This window comes from Diceros bicornis, chromosome 21 (genome assembly GCF_020826845.1).
Source record: "Diceros bicornis minor isolate mBicDic1 chromosome 21, mDicBic1.mat.cur, whole genome shotgun sequence".
Classification (NCBI taxonomy): Eukaryota; Metazoa; Chordata; class Mammalia; order Perissodactyla; family Rhinocerotidae; genus Diceros; species Diceros bicornis.
Window position 1 is genome coordinate 33,453,677 of NC_080760.1, and position 15,450 is coordinate 33,469,126.

A 15,450-nucleotide genomic window follows, 5' to 3' on the forward strand; every position below is an offset into this window, starting at 1 on the left:
ACATGCATATACCATCAACTAATCTTTGACAAGAGTGCCAAAAATACACGATGGAGAAAAAACAGTCTCTTTAATAAATGATGTTGGGATAACTGGATATTGATATGCAAAAGAATGAAATTGGACCCTTATCTTATACCATACACAAAAATCAACTCAAAATGGATTAAAGACTTAAAAGTAAGACCTGAAAATGTAAAACTCATAAAAGGAAACATAGGGGAAAATCTTCTTGACATTGGTCTTGCCAATGTTTTCTTTTTTTTTTTTTTAAAGATTTTATTTATTTATTTATTTTTTTCCCCCAAAGCCCCAGCAGATAGTTGTATGTCATAGCTGCACATCCTTCTAGTTGCTGTATGTGGGACGCAGCCTCAGCATGGCCGGAGAAGAGGTGCGTTGCTGCGCACCCGGGATCCGAACCCGGGCCGCCAGCAGTGGAGCGTGAGCACTTAACTGCTAAGCCACGGGGCCGGCCTGCCAATGTTTTCTTGGATATGACACCAGAAGCATAGGCAACAAAAATAAATATAGACATCAAACTGAAAAACTTCTGCACACCAAAGGAAACAATAAGCAATATGTAAAGACAACTTATGGAATGGGAGAAAATATTTGCAATCTATATATCTGATAAAGAGTTAATATTCAAAATATATAAGGAATTCCTACAACTCAGTAGCAAAAATCCAAATAACCTGATTAAAAAATGGATAAAGGAACTAAATAGACGTAATTTCAAAGAAAACATTCAAATGGCCAACAAGTATATGAAAAGGTAATCAACATCACTAATCATCAGGGAAATGCAAATCAAAACCATAATAAGATAGCACCTCATACCTCTTAGGATGGCTATTATAAAAAAAAAATAGATCAGTCCTGGCAAGGATTGAGAGAAAAGGGAACCGTTGTACACTGTTGGTGGGTATGTAAATTGGTACAGCCATTATGGAAAACAGTATGGAAGTTCCTCAAAAAGTTAAAAATGGAATCACCATATGATCCAGCAATCCCACTTCTGAGTATATATCCAAAGGCATTGAAATCAGGATTTCAGAGAGACACCTGCACTCCCATGTTCATTGCAGCATTACTCACAATATCCGAGACACGGCAGCAACCTTTACGTCCATCACAAGAGGAATGGATAAAAAAGTGTAGTGTATATATATACACAATGGAATATTACTTAGCCATGAGACAGAAGGACATCCATCCATCCATTTGTGACAACATGGATGAACCGGAGGACATCATGTTAAGTGAAATAAGTCAGACACAGAAGGACAAATTCCACACGATACCACTTATGTGAGGAATATAAAATAGTCCAACTCATGAAAGCAGAGAGTAGAATAGTGGTTGCCAGGAACTGGAGGGAGAGGAAATGGGAGGTATTAGTTAAGGCATACAGACTTTCAGTTACATGAGACGAATAAATCCTAGACACCTACTGTACAGATAGCATAGAGCCTATAGTTAACAATCCTATCTTGTATACTTAAAAATTTGCTAAGAATGTAGATCTTATGTTAAATGTTCTTATCACAAACAATAATAATAAACAGGAAAGAGAAAACTTTGGGAGGTGATGGATACGTTTACGGCATAGATAGTGGTGATGGTTTCATCAGGGTATACCTTTCTCCAAACTCATCAAGTTGTATACATTAAATACATACAGCTTTTTGTATGTCAATCACACCTCAATAAAGTCTTTTTAATTTAAAAAAAGTTTAAAAAAAACTTACAAGCTTAAAATAACAAACATTTTTTATTTCAAAATTTCTGTGTTCAGGCATCTGCTGTAGCTTAGCTGGGTCCTCTGCCTCAAGGTCTCTCATGCGGATGCAATCAAGGTGTTGGATGAGGCTGCAGTGTTATCTGAAGGCTTGACTGGGGGAGGATTCTCACTGACCTCGCTCACATGGTTGTGCTGAGATTCTATTCCTCATGGGCTACTAGACTGAGGGCTTCAGTTCCTCACTGGCTGCTGTCCAGTGGCCTCCCTCTATTTCTTGCCATGTGGGCCTCTCCATTGGTTAGCTCATGGCATAGCAGTTGGCTTCCTTCAGAACAAATGAGCAAGAAAGCAAGAAAGCGTGAGCAAAACAAAACTCACAGTCTTCTTGTTACCTAATCTCAGAAGCGGGGGCCAGTTTAGAGGCTGCCTACCTCAAGTACTAAAAATGTTTCTGGCACTAACCACCAGTTCAATTTAAATCTGTGTCATCAATCACAAAAGGAATGCATTTGTTAACATATTTCGCTGGTTGGGTATTCTTTAAATAGTGCATTGCACTAAGTGCAGTTCAACCAACATATACTGATTGACTGGGTAATATTTTAATTTTACTGAAAAGAAAGTGCAATCTTAAAGGAGGTAATAATGTTCTCTAGCAGATATTGCTTCCTAAATACTTATAACTGTTCTTAGAATTGAAATTGCCAAAGGAAATAGCTAACTTGTGTACCTTATGTTAAAATATAAATATATTTATTGGAGTCAGTATCAAAGTTGCTGTTTGGACAAATTTGACATTTATTCTATTTCTCAAAACTCCAATATCACAGTACACAAAAGGCCCTGCAGAAAACTGCCATAAGTTGTCTTGTTTCTATGCTTTTCTAGTGTCATATTTAGTTGAATCTTAGAAGAAGGCTGTAATTGAAATGTCTTCAAGATACAGAGCATGAAGACAAGATAAACAGTCAAAACCATATTAAAAGAAACACATCCCTTTTTATATCTGGTGTGGAAATGAAGCTGTGATGTTCTTCTCAGACTGTAAACTGACAGTCTAAAATTATACGGTATCCTGCATATGCCTTTGTATATTCTGTCAATAAAAAACAGTTACTGTTATCTACATTTCATGTATGACTTTCATAATTCATTTAAATTCATCTAATAAAAGAGCAAATGCATTTGGACAGTTACTAGAAATTTTTTGTACCTTCCAACAACTAGATATTTCTTGTTTGAGGCAAATAAGCTTCTGTACATCTCTTCACAGAAATGATTCAGTAAAACTTCAATTTACCAGAACTCTCAGTCCTCTGTTTTTTTTTTTTTTGGTGAGGAAGATCAGCCCTTAGCTAACATCTGTGCCCACCTTCCTCCGTTCTGCATATGGGACACCGCCACAGCATGGCTTGACGAGCAGTGTGTAGGTTCACACCCAGGATCCGAACCTGCGAACTCCAGGCCCCCAAAGCAGAGTGCACAAACTTAACCACTATGCCACTGGGCCAGCCCCACTCTCAGTCCTCTGGATGCCTACTTCTGCACTCTACTTTTAGGAGAAGGAACTAAAGAGAAAATTGGATATTTATAAAGGGCTTTCAAGAAAGCAAACATGCTAATCTCCTTGGATTACTACATATGGTTATTTCTCACTCAAACTACACCCCACCCCATTCCCCATGACAGGCCAGCTTCTCCTCTGCTCCATGATATCTGCATTCCAGGACCCAGTGTGAAGGAGTGCCTCCCCGAGACACTGCTGGAAAAGAGAGGAGGGTGGATTGTGTGATGCGTAAATATTTCACTGAGAAATCACACGTGTCCCTTTGCTCACAGTTCATTGGCTTAAGCAAGTCCTACGGCCAAGCCTGTAGTCAGTGGAGTGGAGAAATATATTCTTCCCAATGCAAGGGGCAGAGAATATTTTGAACAGTAATACAACTCACCTTACGTACTTAAAGGATGTGATTGAGATGATTATACTGGTTCCATGTGATTACTGACAATTTAAAATGGTCATCCAACCCACTGGAATGGGCATTTTTCAGCCTAGGTTTTACTATTGTAGTTCAGACCTGACTCAGTTTCCCTTGCAATCCTAATACCAATTCTCCTGTATCTTTTACACACGTAGCACTGTGATGTTCACTAATGCAATGTTCAGAAATGTGTCTCCATGGCAAGAACCCCAATCACATCCTTATGTGAGAAGCAGGAACCACATTTATGAAGGGACTACCTGGTTCAGTGCACTCCTGGGTGCTTTAGTCAAGCTACTCAGCAACTGAGTGAGGAGGAAAAGATTATTCTATTTTACTTGAGAACAAATTGACCCAGAGAGTTTACACAAGGTCACAGGCCATCAAGAGTGAAGCCAGAATTTGAAACCACCATTTTGACCTCAGAGTTCTGGCAAATTAAGTTAGAAAGACAATGACTACATTTTGGACATTCCACCACCAAAAAGGAATTTTTGCCAACTATTTGTTAGCCAAAAAACAACATGACCAAGTTCCCCACAGACTCTCGAATGGCTCAAACCATGAAGCTGCTCATTGAAAAAATTACAATATTTATCTTTTTATAAGAAAAAAAATCTCCTTTCTCTGAAGCCTGGAGAAGGCTTTGTTTCTCTTTGCACAAAGCAATCAGAGACATTCTGTTTGCAGTAGGGAACACACAGAACCCATTGTTTAAAAGAATACTTGTTCAGAGTGGATGGCTGAAGAGGAAGCAAAAGATCTAAGATCCCAAAGCATAGCCAAAGAACACATAAAAGAGTTGAGATCCAGGTTTCCCAGGGAAAAGTGAACAGGCAGGAAAAAAAAAAAAAGAAATTAGTTGCAACAAAGGTAGATATTGACTGACGAATTTATTTAAGGGATTTAGAGAGGAGATTAGGCTTTTGCATAAGGATTTTCAGATTTGTGTTTGGCTGTTGTTCCGTATGAATTACGAATATGATCTGTGCATTCAACTTCCTTTTAGTGTTCAAAACGATTGAGAGGTAGCCTTCTCACGTTATCTTCTAGGAGTTTCATAGTTTTGATCACTTAGGTCTATGATAATGAAGGTCTATTATCCATTCTGAATTAATTTTTGTGAAGGGTGTAACTATGTCTGGGTCTAGATTCATTTTTTTGCATGTGGATGTCCAGTTGTTCCAAGACTATTTGTTGAAAAGACTATCTTTTCTCCCCTTTTGTTGCCTTGGCTCCTTTGTCAAAGATCAGTTGACTATGTTTATGTGGGTCTATTTTGCTTCTCCACAAAAACTTTAGAATTGGTTTGTTGATATCCACAAAAAAACTTGCTGAGATTTTGGTTGGAATTGCACTGAAAAGAACTGACGTCTTGACAATATTGAGTCTTTCTATCCATGAACATGGAATATCTCTCCATTTAGTTTGGTTTTGATTTCTTTCAGCAGAGTTTTCCTCACAAAGATCTTGTACATATTTTGTTAGAGATATCTAACCATGTGAGGGATTCACTTGCAAACAGATCCTCCAGCTCCAGCCACATCCAGCTCCAGGTCACTGCAGTTTTGATTGGCATTGGACTATAATCTCATTAAAGTCCTGGATCATAACCTGAGCTGTTCCCAAATTCTTGCAAATAGAAACCATGAGAGCTAATAAATGCTTATGAATTATGTAAGAGGATCTAGAGAGATTAGGCTTTTGCATAAGGAATTTCAGACTTTTGTTTTGCTGCTGTTCTGCATGAATTAGGAGTATGATCTGTGCATTCAACCTCTTTCTGGGGTTCAAAAGGCCTGAGAGAAGGTGGCCTTGCTAAATGTAAAGAGTAGGAGCAGGATGGCACTTGGGCTAGTAAAGAATTGGTCTAGATAACTAGAATAAAGGAAATTCTAAGTTTTAACCTCTTTTAGCAGATTGTCAATGATTCTGCAACTACATATTGCCTAGTGTGGTATAGGGGAAAGAGCATAACTCTTGGAGTCATATAATCTGGAATCAAATCCCACCTCAGCCATATCTTTGTCTACTATACGACCTTAGGTAAGTGTCTTACCTTCTTTGAACCTTAGGTTCCCATCTGGAAAAAAAAAAACCTAACAGGATTTTTGTGAAGATTAAATAAATAGTATACCTATCTATATCTGTATCTATATCTATATTTATGTCTATATCTATAAATACATTTATAGCTGCATCTGGACTTGTGTCTATGTCTATGTCCATATTCATATCTTTATCTATCTAGTACTTAAGAGGTGCTCTATGAATGTCAATTGCCTTCTCCCCTGCTGTATCGATCAATTTATTAATTTAACCAACATTTATTAAGTGTTTATTTCATGCCAGCATTGTGCTAGTTTCTGGAGATGATGAAAAGGTGATTAATACCCAGACACTGTCCTCAAGAAGCTAAAAGGAGAAACGGACATACACAGACCACATGAGTCCAGGTATAGCATGGTTTGAGCAAGTTAACTGAGACTTCTGGGCTCAGGCATGTCAGCTTGTTGGATTTGGGGCTGATGACATGACCCGTCATTGAATCATGTAATTCACTGAGGTGTTTCCTTTAGGATTTCTGATAGTGTAGGTTGGCTGGTAACAAATTCTCCTAATTTTCTTTTATGTCGAAACATTTATATTTTGCCTTTGAGGAATATTTTTGCTGCATATAGAAATCTGTGTTAAAATTTTCTTTCTGAATCTAAAAATTTATTGTCCTAATATCTTCTGGCCTTCATTTTTTTCTGACAGGAAGTCAGCAGTCATTCGAATCATTTTTTACATATATGTAAGGTATCATTTTTTTCCCTGGGTAGTTTTAAAATACGTCTGCAAATTTTTTGATACTCCTTAATTTAAAAGGTGGAGCCTAATTCCCCTCCCCTCGAATGTGGTCTAGACTTAGAGACTGGATTCTAATGAACAGAATATGATGGAAGTGATGCTATGTGACTTCCAAGACTAGGTCATAAAAATGTAATTCAGAGGGCCCGGCCCAGTGGCTCAGTGGTTAAGTTCATGCACTCTGCTTTGGTGGCCCGGGGTTTGCAGGTTTGGATCCCAGGCGCAGACCTACACACTGCTTATCAAGCCATGCTGTGGCAGCGTCCCATATAAAGTGGAGGAAGATCGGCACAGATGTTAGCCCAGCACCAATCTTCCTCAGCAAAAAGAGGAGGATTGGCAACAGATGTTAGCTCAGGGCTAATCTTCAACACCAAAAAAAAAAAAAATGTAGTTCAGAGCACATACAAAGAGCTTCCATTTGGCTCTTTCTCTCTCTCTCTCTCTGTCTTGTTCTGAGGGAGGCTGGCTACTATATCATGAAGGCACTCAAGCAGTCCAAGTTAAGGATCCACCTGGAGAGGAACTGAGGCCTCCCACCAACCACCAGTGCCAATTGCAAGCCATAAGACATTAAATAAATATTGCTTTATGAACGAATGAATGAATTTGCTCCTCTAGGCTCTAAGCTTCTGGATGGCAAAAACTGTGCCTTTTTATCTCCCTCACGTGGTACAATGCTTAACACTGAACATGCACCCTTCGCTATTTCGTGAATTAACTGAAATTCTTGTTGAAGTAAATGATATGGAAACACAAGTGAAAAATCATGGCAGAAAACTCATTTTAAACATTTATACTGCACATTGACTAGTGCTGGTTTTCAAGCCCCATCAACCATTAGAGAAAAAACAAACAAAAAACCGTACATTTATACTCTGTTGGTTCCTGGTAGGCCATATGTGTTTTCATAATTTCTAACAATAGAACACATCTTCAAAGGTTTCTAGAGAATCTTTATGAAACAATATTCAATGATAGGTATTTGTGCTTAGGTTGTAAACTATTGTAAGATGTTGAATTCGGCAGACTAGCTGCAGAGGCCTGTTAACCTGTATTCCGCTTTATCCAATGGAGCCTTAAGCCATTTCAGCAGAGCTGAATTTTATGAGCGTAGGGAGTTTGAACACTCATTCATGCAACATGCAAACTGAGCGACTTTTTCTCTTTGGGAGGTAGTGTGTATCCAGGGTATGTCCCAGTGGTTCAGAGCACTTGACTTCCCAGGTGCAAATCGTCAGGCAGTCACTTATCAGTTTTGTGATCTTTGGCATATGGCTTAACCTCTACCTTAGTTTCCTCATCATTACAAAGCAGAAACTAACAGCACCTACCTCACAGGGTTGTTATGAAGATAAAATGGGTTAATATAGGAAAAATGCCTGGCACATAGTAAGCACTAATGAAAAGTAGCTCTTATTGCCTTCAATGCCTATCACGGATCTGCAACATTGCAGGTGACTTGTAAATCTTTATCAATTTACAATTGGTAAATGAACAGCTCTAAGATGAGAGTACTGAATGAACATCTCTGCCACTTTTTTTGCGGTGGAGGTAATTGCATTCTATGATCACACAAAAGTTTTGATTGTTTATTCCTTTTTAGAAACTCTTCATTAGATCACAAAGAGGCAGATGATTATGTTTATTGATAGAGGATATACAAGTAATACTGGCACATGATCACACTGAATTGGGAATTACAAAATAACACACTTTGGGGTAAGGGGAATTTTTATTTTTCATTTTAACTCCACAAATGTGAAAGTGGTAGGAAGGAGTCAAGTAAAGAAAGGAGCATGAGTTTCAGAATGCCTAGTGCCTTCTGCCTTGTTGGGCTTACGGAAAAACCAGTTTTTCTAACTCATGAACAGAGCCAAGCTTCTGCCACTTGACTGGGGGAATACTTGGGAGAGGTAAGGGGCTTAATTAGACTTTATATCCCCAGCACCTGTCACAGTGCCTGACAGCAGAAAGTCAAAAAAAGTTATTTTAAAGCGATAAAGTATTAAATAATCAAGGCAACCGGACAAATATTTGTGACAAAATAGTCTACCTTAGATCTCAAACCCCCCATCCCTACCTCAACCTCCACCTACCCGGATGGACCCGTCTTCCCCTTAGAATGACACTCCTAGGTGCAAGAAAACGTGATCCAGTGGAAACTTCTCAGAGTTATGGGAACCACCTCCTTCGTTTGTTGCTAAAGAGGGGAAGAAGGACGGAGATGAGGCTGGGAGAAACGGAGCGCCTCTAGGGCGGAGCAATAGCGGCGTGCCACTTGGCAGGGGTCCCGCCGGTGTCGTCAGTTACCTCCGCTCCCACCCTCACCCGCCCTAATTCTCGCTCTGGGAAATAAGCCGTTAGCAACACATGCCTGAAAGGCTGGGACCCGGCATCTCCGCGATGGGCCCGGGGGACTCCCGCCGCCGCCGACAGAGACCCTCCCGCGGGTCCCACGGAGTCCCAGGCAGAGCGGGGCTTTGGCCCCCAGCCCCTCGCCCCGCGCGCGGCTTCCCCGGGGGCAGCAGGAGCGTGCACGTCCAGGAGGAGGCCCCCGACGCCAGCCCGCTGCTGGAAAACCTCAGGCGGCGGCTGGCGAGCGCCTTCCAGCGGGCGGTGCCGCGCGGGGGTCGAGGCGCTCGCGGGAGGCGGCGGCGCGGGAGGAGCGGAGCCGGGCGCGCGTCGAGAGCGCCCCGGGCCGGCTGCGCGCCGAGCTGGTGAGCGCGCGCGCTGGGCGGCCGGCTCCCGGGGCTGCCCTCTCCTAGGTCCTCTCCTGGGCTCCAGAGCCGGGGCCACGTGGCCCACTCCAGGACTCGGGAGGCCGAGGGGAGCTGTTCCCAGGGAGGGAGAGTATGCGGGCAGGCAGCGAGAAGGAGCTGGGCCGTCGATCTCCCCGGGAAGGCCGGTCTGCGTCCCGAGGGGGTGCCGAAGCCACCAGCTCCCCAGCAGCATCTGGGAGGGAAGGGGTCCTTGAGCATCCGGGGTGCTGGCAACTGTGGAGGACTGAGTCTACTAGTGACACGCCCAAGACTCCCTCCCCAACTTGTTCTGTATCTTTCTACACTATAGGGAACTGTATGTGTGTGTATGGGGCGTGGAGGAGGAAATTGCAGTGAAATAAACTCATAGGTTTGATGGAGCAAGTCCATCAGCAACCATTTCTTTTATGCCGAAAATTTTAGTCTCATCTTTCTCCTTGGTAAGAATTCAGAAAACAGGAAATAATCAGATATTTTGTACCATAGGATATTTTGTAGCTTTTAAACGTTATGCAGGTCAGGTCCGAATGTTAAACAGGAGGGAATGCGTAGGTAAATATTATAGATTACTGTTTTAATTTAAACAATTTCCAAAAAGACAAAATTTGAAAAGGATTAAATGAATAAGAGCAATTCAAACTTTAAAATGGTGCTGCCTATGAACGTGTGTATTGGAGTCTTGACTTGGAAAATTCTGCTCTTTTGCACTGAATACTAATAAAATATTAACTTACTTTAGAACTGATTCAACCATCAGAAAATTGTCTGACTTAAGAACCTTAACAGAATATTTATCTTGTTTCTGAGTTTAAGAAGGGTATTAAGGTAATAAATCTAATTTTATCCATGTTAATTTGAATTTGACAAGGGATGAGTTATCTCCGACCCAAGCATATTGAGGAAACACGTGGTTTTCTTCTAGCACCTGAGCAGTTGGATGGCGAGACACCTCATTAGTCGAGATACATGCCTGGAGGGGTGTGCTGGGGGCCAGCAGGGCAAACTGGAAGCCTGAGACCTGGCTCAGCCATCTCTGTGCTGCTGACGTGGGATGTCACTACCTCTCTCGCACCTCAGTTGACTCATATTTAATTCAAATAGAGAGATTATGTTGATTAAACTCTGAGACACCTTCCAACCTTAGCATTCTAACAAGGCGCTTTACCAGTAGGAGTTTTAGGCAAGTAATACCTATGGGGGGTGGGGAGGAAGTGGAGAATAAAATTCCAAACAGATGAGAGTTCAAATCCCAGTGTTAACAATTAAAGGCTCTGCGAACATTTGCTGGCTCTACCACTTTGGGAATGTTAATTAGCAAGTTTGAGTTTCAGTTTACTCATCTGTAAAATGGAGATAATAATCTTATAGGATTACCGTAAAGATTAAATGAGATAATGTTATATAAAGTGCCTAGAACATAGGCACTATTCAGTGGCTCTTATTATGATGATAATTATTATTAAGACCTTGGAGACTGATTGTACCAAAAAAATGACAAATACATCGGTACCAAGATCAAGGTTTTTCTGGAAAGGAGCCAGAGAATTTCACACATGCACAGAGGCTGGGTTCCTGGGCTCTAGAGTGTGGTTAACATCTTGGCCAACCATTTCACCAACGTGTGTGACGGGGCATGAGGAAGAGGCAAAAGGTGTGACTGCTTTAGCTTAACATCATCACCACTAGAAGAGGAAGTTTCTGATAATGGGCCGTTAACCAGATTTCTATAGAAATTGGCATACAATAATACACATATGTACATGAGTCATGCGTTAGGGTGGTACTTGTGTAAGGAACAATAATGAACAGGTTTAATTAATTTAGAGGTGTTGCTGTTTATATCATTTATGCTATTATTTGTTGTTTGAATTGGTCTTCTTAGTGGGATGCATTGATTTCTAGGGACTGTGAATGGATTTCAGGAGTTCTATATATCTAAAATTGCATGCAAAATTTTGTATGTGTATAAGTGCATTTTTTCAGAGAGGGTGCATAGCTTTCATCAGATTCTCAAAGGGATCCATGATGAAAGAAAAGTTAGGGGACCGTTAGTGTTTGAATTTCCTAAATAGGTGTGAATTACACATACTTATTTACTTAGATGGTGAACCATCATCAATAATTTTACTCGTCGACTCTTTGCATGAGAGGACAGAATGGATATTCATCAATTCATACATTCATTCATTCACTCAGTCTTTTAACAAACACACAGAGAACCTGCCTTATTGTGTGCCCAGGCAGTGACCCATAGTTGGGGATACAATTATGAGTACGAAACAAACTCTGCTATCAATCATCAGTCTAGTGCAGTCTGTGTGCTAAGAGAGGCACACGTACAGAATGTTGTGGGAGCACAGATAAGGGGCAACAGGGAAGGGGCTTCTAAGTGGAGTTGGCATTTGGGTTCAGCAGGAAGAGGAGTGGCAAAGGGCTTCTTAAGCAGAGGGGGCAGAAGGAGACGTGGCCCAGCACGGTGTGTTTATTTAGGAGCAGGCAAGGTTTCCGACCAGCTGCAGTGGGGGCTGGCACGGAGAGTGCCAGGAAGTGACGCCAGAAAAGCAGGGCAGGATTATAGAGCGTCTGTGCCGCCCTGGAGAGCTGAAGCTTCCTGTAGGCAAGGCGAGGGGGCTTTTTAGGTTGGTTGTTGTGTTGTTACTGTCAATGTTTGTTTGCTGGATGCTCATTTACTTATTCCTTGCTAATTCTTGCTATCAGAGAAGTAGTTCCAGGTGCTAAAGAATGAAGAAAAATGTGTCAGAGGAAAACTGAAAGAAAATTTTATCCAATGACTTTATTTTGCAAACTGGGAGGGGATCATCAATATTTGCTTTCTACCACAGAACACCCTGGTTCATCCCGGGGTGTTTTCTTTGGTGAGTTGAAGGGTCTTAAGCAGGGAGAATAGGGTCCTCGTGAAGTGCATTAAACAAGGTCCTAATTGAAGAAATTTGCAAATAGTTGAGTATTAGTTTTCAACTATAATACAAAGGTTATGTTGGACTAAGCTTTGGTGGACTGCCTCTTAGGTAAACTGCCCTAGAGATCTATTTTTTTAATACATGAAGACCTTCACAATTTCCCACTGGAGGAGGGAATAAATCAGCCTTGGTGTATAAGAGATTTCACTCTAGAGTGAAAATTGTTAGATTATGTAAGTACACATAACTGTACATGTGCCTCTAAGGTGTCGTTAAATACTTTTGCTCAACTGGGAGACCATTTAAAATCCTAAAAACTTGAAATGACAAGTAATCAAGTAAGTAGGCCCCGGTCCCTAATGCTCAGGTGGCCCAGGCAGTTATCCTGTAGCTCAGAAAGCTCATAAAGATAAATGATTTCATCACAGATCACATGCCATTGCTTGAAAACAGCCTTCCATGCACAAGAATTTTTCATATGGACAGCTTTGTGCATCAGCTATTTTTGTTTTCATTTCAAGGCCATTTCAAAAGCTATGTGTCTATCTGGATTTTGTCATATAGAAAGTCTGTTTTATATCCAGGCCAAACAGTCAGAACCGGAGAATAAGATGAGAAGTACATCTTTCTTGATGTCTTATTTTCCTTTCTTATAAACTCCTTATTTTTTCCTGTGCAGAGAGCGGTTTCATTTGATCCATATCTCAGGCTAACAAAAATCCTTATTCTTTTTCTAACTTTTAGCTGGAAATGCGTTTCCAAAATCGCCAGCTGGCCAGAACTTTACTGGATTTAAACATGAAAATGCAGCAATTGAAAAAGGAGTATGAACTGGAAATTGCATCAAAATCTCAAAGCTCAGAAGATAATGCTGTGAATCTGGAATAAGGAAATGCACACTTGAAGATCTGAACCCTAAAAATAACATAGACATCTCCAAAACAATTCTGACACTAACATCATGGATGCCTTGCATAAGATTTTAGGGTCAATTTGTGGGCCAAAAACTTAGATGCCACGGGGAAGCGACAGAAAACATCTAAGAGGGGGAAGATAGAAAATGATGTATTACCAAATTTTAACGTTATTTATTCATTGTTTCGGCTGGGAAGTAAAAATAAAATGTATTGAAGAATGCTTTAATGCCAATTTCTAGCATTTTGTCTTGTGCCACCTTAATTTTCTGGCATTACCTGAACTTTCAGAATCTGTGCATGATTTTGTATTTCTTGATTATTCTTGGTTTGTCTGTCCAGTTAGCTATTCAGTATCCACGCCCCCCACCCCCCGCAAGTGTCCCACTCTCCATCCCCCCATGGGTATAGTCAGGCAGATCAAGGCAGGTTGATCAGCTTCTCCTGGGAGTCTTTGAACTAGAACTAAGGGAGTGGATGAGTATTTCCTGATGGTAGAAGCCGTGGGTCAGCGGGGCTTGGAAGCTGCCGATGCCCGCCATGTGAGAAAGTGTGAGCTCTAATGAAGGAGGCTCAAACTGAACCACCGAGGGGACGAAAGGAGAGGGAGAGAGCTGATCTTCCTTGTCCCTGGGGTCGACCTGTATAAAACTCCAGCCCTTGCTGTCATTTAGATATATGAAAATACTCTAATATCCTCCTAATAAAATCTCCTTTTGCCTAAGTCAATTGAGTTGGACTTTTATGACTTGTACCCAAAAGACTCCTAATTAGTGCAATTCCTTTGTTAAGTTTTTAGGAGTTAAAATGGTTCATGTTGAATTAGAGTATCTACCTCTACCCTAAAAATGTTGCCCTCTTAGTGCAGAAAATCGAGTTAATAAAAAATAGTTGCAGATCTAAGCAATATTTATAATGGTCATTATCTGTAAAAATAAAAATTAATTTATAAATTGTATGTAATTTTAACATTTAATTAACAATAAAAACTAGTTCTTGAAGACAAAGGAGAACAGAATGGACGTTGTCTTTCTCTTAAAACAAATACAAGTTGTTTTATGTGTATGAGGATTTAAGGGTTAACTGGACGAAATTTAGTTTGTCCTTAACTTTTTTTTTCCCTGCTATAGTTGGAAATGAATGTAAGTGAATATAAATGAATTATCCAAGCCCTTCGGTACTTAATTTCTTCCCTCTGTAAAACTGAAGTATTATTATGTCCAACTTACAGGACATTGTCAATGAGCAGTTGGCAGCATTCTGATATCTGACCACTGGATTTCTTGAGAAGTTCTGCATATGAGCTCTTGGCATATAAATATACAGAGTGATTTCTTAAATTATATCTGTAAAATAGATTTCCTATATGTCTTTTCCTCAAAGTTATAGAAATTCCCAAGAAAGAGTTGGTAGAATTCCTTCTGATCTGTTCTTTGAAAAAGATTCTACTTAAATAAATGTTGGAGTGGTCATTCTCAAATATATTTTTAAAGTCAATATTTATAAATTGTTGTGATTTTCTGTCTAGAAAATACTCAAGATGGTTTATTTTGTAAGCTCAATTCCTTACAGAATACAGAGAAGCTGACATTGGTTAGTATTCATGTGAATAATTCGATTATACTGATAATGTACTCTATTGGGAATCAAAAGAAAGAAACTTAAAACGACAACTTCTGAAAGTGGATGCATTGTTTTTCACTTTTTCAGACAAAAAAAAATGTCCACCAGTTATTGTAAAGTTTTTGGTCACTACTTCTTTTTCCTATCTTTCAGTGATAAACTTTGCATCACTGTGTCTTTCAGGAGTGATGGATGCTAAAACAGAATAAGAAACTCTTTGTTTCAAAAGTCTCTTATTTTTGGAAGCCCTAATTGTGGAGTTGGCCTGGGGTATTAGCTGTCAATAGGGAGATACAATGACAGCTCGATACATGGGACACTGTTGTTATCAAATATTTTGCTTTGTTTCCCCTTATAATGTGAATTCTGCTCTCATATGATATCCCTCACCCCTCCCCTTCTTTTAAAGTAGCAGAAGCCAGATTGTTTTCCCATTTTTTCTTTGCAACGGCACTCAGCTGTTTGTTGTTAGCTTGCTGGATGCTGGTTCTGTCGGCTGTGGCACATGGAAAGACAGCAGGGTCACTTTTCTAAAGGATGTGGGGATGTGCCTACAATGGCTACATTTCCCTTCTTTCCAAGAAGGAGATAAGCTAGAGCAACAGTGTGACATTTTAAAGAAATAGGAGGTGGAAGGGACCAAACTAC

At 40.3% G+C, this 15,450-nt stretch overlaps 1 protein-coding gene across 1 annotated transcript; it reads left to right on the forward strand.

The window, feature by feature from the left end:
- Window positions 1-8,232: 8,232 nt before the first annotated feature.
- Window positions 8,233-13,887, forward strand: AARD (alanine and arginine rich domain containing protein). The gene is given in 3 exon segments (XM_058564825.1): window positions 8,233-9,211; window positions 9,214-9,302; window positions 13,010-13,887. Coding segments are annotated over 3 exon segments (489 nt in total). The 5' UTR covers window positions 8,233-8,955; the 3' UTR covers window positions 13,154-13,887.
- Window positions 13,888-15,450: the final 1,563 nt, after the last annotated feature.